At 44.3% G+C, this 7830-nt stretch overlaps 1 protein-coding gene across 1 annotated transcript in view; it reads left to right on the top strand.

Annotated features, from left to right (window-relative positions):
* Window positions 1–4404: 4404 nt before the first annotated feature.
* Window positions 4405–7830, top strand: part of LOC107298676 (transforming growth factor beta activator LRRC32-like) — an 11731-nt gene continuing 8305 nt past the window's right edge. The window contains exon 1 of the mRNA XM_015828052.1: window positions 4405–4416. Coding sequence (XP_015683538.1) covers window positions 4405–4416 — 12 coding nt within the window. The remainder of the gene's footprint in view (window positions 4417–7830) is intronic.

Here is a 7830-nt window from a genome sequence, read left to right as displayed (position 1 = left end):
GAGAGAGAAAGAGAGAAAAGAGGAGAGAGAAAGAAAGAAAGAGAGAAGGAAGGAGAAAAGAGAAGGACAGAGAGAAAGAGGGGAACAAAGGTATGAGAGCCAGAGCTAGTCTGGCCTAGTCTGGCACCAGGCTAGAAAGCGGGAGACTATGAGTTCGAGTCCCGCCTTAGGCATGAAAGCCGGCTGGGTGACTTTGAGCCAATCACTAGGAGACGGTGAGTTCTAGTCTCATCTTCTCAATAAAAGTCAGCTGGTTGACTTTGGGCCAATCACCAGGAGACGGTGAGTTCTAGTCCCGCCTTAAGCATGAAAGCCGACTGGGTGACTCTGGGCCAATCAGCAGGAGAGGAGGAGTATTAAGTCCCGCCTTAGCCACGAAAGCCAGCTGGGTGACTTTGAGCCAATCACCAGGAGACGGTGAGTTCTAGTCCCGCCTTAGCCGTGAAAGCCATCGGGGTGACTTTGGGCCAATCACCAGGAGACTGGGAGTTCTAGTCCCGCCTTCTCAATTTAAAGTCAGCTGGTTGACCTTGGGCCAATCCCTCTCTCCCCCTCTCTCTCAGCCCCACCCACTCCACAGGGTTGTTGTTGTGCGGAAAACAGGAGGCGGAGGATGTGTTGGCAACGTTCCCTGCCTTGAGTTATTTGTAAAAAGAATAAAGGTGGGGAAATAAACAAATGAAAATAAAAATAAAGAGCTCAAACTTGTGGCAGGAAACATCTGAGATGAAAGCAGCGGTGGAAGGGGAGGGCGTTGTGTGTTGTACAGGATTTGCCCAGGAAAGTAGAACGTTCTGCTGGGAAAACGACTCGGATGGAACACAGGCAGCCAGAAAAAGAGGACGGACGGGTCCCACCTCCAAGGTGGAAGACGGTCCAGAGAGAGAAAGGAAGTTCTCAAGATCCCATTGCTACTTTTATACCAGCAGATCAAGTCCACTACAAAATCAGATTAAAAGGATCCAGATGCAATCAAAAAGTTCTCTTAGGGCTGGACTAGAAGACCTCCAAGGTCCCTTCCAGTTCTATTCTACTCTACTCTACTCTACTCTACTCTACTCTACTCTACTCTACTCTACTCTACTCTACTCTATTATTATTATTATTATTATTATTATTATTATTATTATTATTATTATTATTATTATTATTATTATTATCTAGCTAACATCTGTCTCTACTTATCCATCTGTCTATCACATATAGCTGCGATCTATCAGCTTTTATCAATCTCTCAATATTCATCTATATCTATCTGTCTGTCTGTCTGTCTGTCTCTGTCTATCATCTATCTATCTATATCATCTATTTATCATCTCTGTCTGTCTATCTATCTATCTATCTATCTATCTATCTATCTATCTATCTATCTATCTATCCTGTATCATCTATCTATCTATCTATCTATCTATCTATCTATCTATCTATCTATCTATCTATCTATCATCTATCTATCTATATCATCTATTTATCATCTCTGTCTGTCTGTCTATCTATCTATCTATCTATCTATCTATCTATCTATCCTGTATCATCTACCTATCTACCTACCTACCTACCTACCTACCTACCTACCTATCTATCTATCTATCTATCTATCTATCTATCTATCTATCTATCTATCCTGTATCATCTGTCTATCTATCTATCTATCTATCTATCTATCTATCTATCTATCTATCTATCTATCTATCTATCTATCTATCTATCTATCTATCTATCTATCTTCTGTCTAATCTATCACCTAGCTATCCAACTATCCAGCTAGCTATTATCTCTCTCTCTCTCTCTTTTCAATATCCATCCATCCATTTTGTGACTGTGAGTTCCACAAATTAAGCACTGCATAAATAAATTGTTGTTGTTTAAAAGGCCCTGCCACTGTCTTAAGCTCTGCTTATCTTGACATATGCATAAAAGGGGGCTCTGCTGTTCATTTAAATACCACCTGAGCAACTTTTTAAAACAGCGAACAGTAGAAAAGATTTTAAAACTGGAAACATCGATCCTGAATTGTGCCAGCCGTCCAAGCTGATTTTATTTCGTGTACTTTCTCTTCCTAAAATATATGTGCCAGAATGTTACCGTTGTTACTACTGCTATTGTTATGGCAGGGCTGAAATACTGAAGCATAAAATTTGTGTTTTCCTTCAGATTCATTACACATGTCACATCAATCGTCACATCGGATTGAGCTTTGAAATAGCTCCCATATAGTTCATAAACCAACAATGTGGAGTAACATTTTAAAGGTTACACGTAGTTGCTGCTCAATCTTAAAAAGCATCTTTGCTACAGATGAGGTTTAACGAGAAAAAGAACTCCAACAGTTAAAAAGAGTATTTAGAAGCCAAAGGAAGGAATATAAAGTTGATTTGTTTGATCAGGACTAAGATAATAAGGACTTTTATAAAATTCTGGAATCCCTTTATTATTTTTTAGCCAACTTCTGGAGAGAAATGACAATGATTTTTGGATTTGTGAATTGTTGGGGATACTCAGGGAAAGAGGCAAACCATGCATGTAACTTCATGGGGATGGGAACCATTCATTTGCCTTTAATTATTGCAAGGAAGATTGGGAATTGCTTATTTAAATATTCTTATTTTTGGCTCCTTCTCCTTTTCCTTCTCCTCCTTTCCCTCCTTCTCCTTCTTTTATTCCTTCTCCTCCTTTTTCTCCTTTTCCTTTCTCCTCTCCTCTTCTCCCCTCCCTCTGTTTCTCCTCTCCTCTCCCCTCCGCCCCTCTCATTTTCTTTTTGGCACTGTGCATTTATTTTTCTTTTCTTTTTTCTCTCTGATTTCAATTTTTATTATTTTTTAAATTAGAAAACTCTTCAATAAAAAGTATATTTTTATAAAAGAGAGATTTTTTAAAAAATATACCTCCATTTGAGCTTAATTCATTGAGCTTAAATATACAGTATAACAAGAGTTGGAAGGGACCCTGGAGGTCTTCTAGTCCAACCCCAACATTGCTTGTCAGAAGGTCACAAAAGTTGATCCCGTGACCCAATTGACAAGCATTCGAATTTGGATCACGTGCTACAACAACAGTCAAAAGTGTGAAAAATNAGCCAGCATGGGGGAACTATGGCCCCTTCATGACTCGTGGACTTCAGCTCCCAGAATTCCTCAGCCAGCGTGGCTCAGCTTGGAAACCTCTCCCTTTCCCCTCAGCATGGCTGGCTCAGGAATTCTGGGAGTTGAAGTCCACGAGTCATAAAGGAGCCAAGGTTGCCTACCCCTGGTATAGGGTCTCCTGCCTGAGCAGGGGGTTGGACTAGATGACCTCCAAGGTCCCTTCCAACTGTGTTATTCTGTTATTCTGAATAGCTTCCCTCCAGAGGTTGTGGGAAGTCCATCCCTGGAACCTTTTAAGAAGAGACTGGACAGCCACTTGTCTGGAACGGTACACCTAGTCCTCGGCTTACAACAGTTCATTTAGTGACCCTTCAAAGTTACAACGGCACTGAAAAAAAGTGACTCATGACCCTTTTTCACAGCTACGACCTTTGCAGCCTCCCCACGGTCGCGGGATCCAAATTCTGGTTCCTACTTATGACGCTCGTAGCGTCCCCGTGGGGGGGGTCAGGCGATCCCCTTTCGCGACCTTCTGACAAGCAAAGTCAAGGGAAGGAAGTCAGATTCTCTTCACATCCCGGGTTACGGACGTATCCGCTGCAGCGATCCACTTAATGACCAAGGTGAGAAAAGTCGTCAAACGGAGCAAAACTCCCTTAACAAACGTCTCGCTTCCTGGCAGAAATTCCAGGCTCAGATGTTGGCCGTTAAGTCCAGGACTACCTCCACGGGGTTTCCTGCAACAGCAGGGGGTTGGACTAGAAGACCTCCGAGGTCCCTCCCGACTCTCTCTTATTCTGTTATTCTTCAGGAATAACAGGAAACCAGACAAGGTAAATAATATGAAATTTTGGCACTGAAGGAGGATGAAACACACCCAGTCCACCCCGCTCCACCCATCTCCTGGCTATAAAATCTACACCCCCCAGCCCCCCCCCTTTGTAATCCTTGCACTCTGGAGGATTTAACTCATCGGAAGCCAGGATGTATTCCCAGAGACAAATCTATGAGAAATAGTTTTTGCTCACCCAAGTTTTTGCTCCTTGGGTGACTTAATTCTCTATCCCCCCCCACCCCACCCCGGGTCTCCCTCCCTCCCTCTGACTGCTGCTGGTCAGCAAGTCCAGCCCATTCCCACCCACCCATTCCCACCCACCTCCCCAAGGAGAAACTTCCCACAGATGGAAGCAGCTGGAGCATCTGGAAGAGAAGAAAATTAGAAAGCTGCGGAGATACACGCCCCGGCGAAGGCACCAAATCTTGATCGCCAAATTAGGTGGGTACCGAGGGATTTGATCCCTGTGGAAGCCAGGCCGGTGAGATGGGGGGCCCGGTATGCGTGTCGTCTGTGTGTCTGTGTGTCTGTGTTGTGTGTTTTTTTTCCAGGGGAGAGAAAAATGTAAGCCAGATGCTGCTGGAACGTTTTTTTTGAAAAACCTCTGCCCGATCTTTTTGATCTTGGAAATTGCAGCGAGTAAAAGGAGATAGCTGTTTGTTTGTTTTTTCTTTTTCTTTCTCTTCTTTCTTTCTTTCTTTCTTTCTTTCTTTCTTTCTTTCTTTCTTTCTTTCTTTCTTTCTTTTTTCTTCTTATCGGAAGAAAAAAAGGTAGTGGGGAGGGAATTGGGGCACGATAAGAGTAGAAATGAGGCTGTTTGGAAAGTCATTTTTCGTCCCCCTTGTCCCATCCCAGGGTGGGAATTAAGCACATGTTTCTCTCATGTCACTCGTGAGTAAGTCCCGTTCAATTGCGCTGGAGCGTTGATAATAATAATAATAATAAAAAGTTGGAAGGGACCTTGGAGGTCTTCTAGTCCAACCCCCTGCTCAGGCAGGAAACCCTATTCCGTGTCAGACAAATGGCTGTCCAGTCTCTTCTTAAAAACTTCCAGTGTTGCAGCATTCACCGCTTCTGGAGGCAGGTTGTTCCACTGGTTAATTGTTCTAACTGTCAGGAAGTTTCTCCTTAGTTCTAGGTTGCTTCTCTCCTTGATGAGTTTCCATCCGTTGCTTCTTGTCCTGCTTTCGGGCGCTTTGGAGAATTAGCTTGACTCCCTCTCTCTGCATGTTTCTCCCCTTCTTTTAGAACATAGACTCTGTAAGGGACCCTGGAGGTCATCTAGCCCAACCTTCTTCTCAAGGCAGGAGACCTTATCCCACCCAATGGCTGTCCAGTCTGTTTTTGAAAACCTCCAGTGATGGAGCATCCACAACTCCGGAAGGCAATTCGTCCATTAATTAATTGTTCTCACTGTCAGAGAATTTTGCCTTAATTCTAGGTTAGATCTCCTTTTAACGATCCATCCGTTATTTCTTTGTCCTGTCCTCAGATGTTTTGGAAAACATGTCAGTCTCTATTCTCCATGACAGCCCCTCAACTACGGGAAGACAAGGATCATGTCTCCCCTTTAAGGGGCTGTCCTTTTATTCAGGACCCCCCCCCCCCGATAAACAGGTCCCATTGAATACAACGGGACTTAACTTATAAGGAACTATGCCTAAAGGAGCCAGGCAGAAAAGTCAGTGTAGAATTAGAATTAGAATAACAGAGTTGGAAGGGACCATGCAGGTCATCTAGTCTGACCCCCCTGCCCAATCAGGAGACCCCCACACCATTTCTGACAGATGGCAGTCCAGTCTCTTCTTGAGAGCTTCCAGAGGTGAAGTTCCCACAACTTCTGAAGTTCTGCTGGTTGATTGTTCTCACTGTAAGGAAATTTCTCCTTATTTCTAGGTTGAATCTGTCCTATTAGCAGAGCGTACGCTGAATGTCTTCTATAGGTGATGGAAAGTATAGAGCAGTCTAAACTCAGAATAAAACAGTATAGTATAGTTTAGGAGTTCTCAAACTTGACAACTTCAAGACTTGGGGACTTCAACTCCCAGAATTCCTCAGCTAGCTGGCTGAGGAATTCTGGGAGTTGAAGTCCACAAGTCATGAGAGGGGCCATAGTTCCCCCATGCTGGCTCAGGAATTCTGGGAGTTGAAGTCCCCAAGTCATGAGGGGGGCCATAGTTCCCCCATGCTGGCTGAGGAATTCTGGGAGTTGAAGTCCGCAAGTCATGAGGGGACCGTAGTTCCCCCATGCTGGCTGAGGAATTCTGGGAGTTGAAGTCCGCAAGTCATGAAGGGGCCATAGTTCCCCCATGCTGGCTCAGGAATTCTGGGAGTTGAAGTTGGCAAGTCTTAAAATTGCCTAGTTTGGACACTCCTGGTATACAGGTGGTCCTCGACTTACGACCACACAACTGAGCCCAAAGTTTATATTGTTAAGTAAGACATTGGTTAAGCACGTTTTGCCCCATTTTATGATCTTCCTTGTCACTGTTGTTAAGTGAATCATTGTAGTTATTAAGTTAGTAACACAGGCTGTTCAGTGAATCTGGCTTACCCCATTGACTTTGCTCGTCAAAGGTCGCCAAAGGGGATCACATGACCTTGGACGCTGCAACCGTCGTACGTACATGCCAGTTGCCGAGCCTCCAAATTTTGATCCCATGACCACAGGGAGGCTGCAATGGTTGTTAAGTGTGAAAAGTGGTCATAAGTCACTTTTTTAAAAGTGCCATTGTCACTTTGAACGGTTACTAAATGAATTGTCGTAAATCAAGGACTACCTCTAGTTCCAGGGATTTGACCCTCTGTTGCTAACTGAACAATTGCAGGGGTTCCCTTAACAACTGTGGCAAGACAAGGTCGTTAAATGGGGGGCAAAACTCACTTAAGGACTGTCTTGCTTAGCAATGGAAGGCAATCCTTTGCGGCGCAGTTGCGGTTGAGGACGATCTGCAGCTGATGCTTGTGAGGTGCAAAGCGTGAATTCTTCCCCTACGGAGTAATTCCGTAGGGAGTAACAGAAAGTCACACAAGTTTCCTTTCAGCTTGATTGCAGGAAAAAAAAAGAAAGAATCAGAATTTAGGAATATATAACCGATGGATGTTTGCCCTGCCCCAGCTTTTAAAACAGAGTGACGCATCATGTTGCAAGACTGAAGTAATTATGCAAAGAATCAGAATCAGAATAGAATCTGGAAGGGACCTTGGAGGTCTTCTAGTCCAGCCCCCTGCTCAAGCAGGAGAGCCTATACCAGGGGTAGGCAACCTTGGCTCTTTTATGACTCGTGGACTTCAACTCCCAGAATTCCTGAGCCTGCATGATGGAAACTTTTGCCCCTTCATGACTCGTGGACTTCAACTCCCAGAATTCCTCAGCCAGCATGGGGGAACTATGGCCCCTTCATGACTTGTGGACTTCAACTCCCAGAATTCCTGAGCCAGCATGGCTCAGCTTGGAAACCTCTCCCTTTCCCCTCAGCATGGCTGGCTCAGGAATTCTGGGAGTTGAAGTCCACGAGTCATAAAAGAGCCAAGGTTGCCTACCCGTGGCCTATACCATTTTAGACAAGAGACTGTCCGGTCTCTTCTTAAAAACCTCCAGTGATGAAGCACCCACAACTTCTGGTGGCAAGCTGTTCCACTGGTTAATTGTCCTCACTGTTAGGAAGTTTCTCCTTAGTTCCAGGTTGCTTCTCTCCTTGATAAGTAATCATAATAATAACAGAATAATAACAGGATCTGTATGAGTTTTTAGAATAGACTAACACAGTTGGAAGGGACCTTGGAGGTCTTCTAGTCCAACCCCCTGCTCAGGCAGCAGAACCTATCCCATTCCAGACAAATTGCTGTCCAGTCTCTTCTTAAAATCTTCCCGTGTTGGAGCATCCACCGCTTCTGGAGGCAGGTTGTTCC

This window comes from Protobothrops mucrosquamatus, unplaced genomic scaffold, assembly GCF_001527695.2.
Source record: "Protobothrops mucrosquamatus isolate PMUCROS unplaced genomic scaffold, P.Mucros_1.0 scaffold4183, whole genome shotgun sequence".
NCBI lineage: Eukaryota > Metazoa > Chordata > Lepidosauria > Squamata > Viperidae > Protobothrops > Protobothrops mucrosquamatus.
Note: the sequence above shows the minus strand (reverse complement) of the source record. Positions and strands in the feature narration are given on the sequence as shown.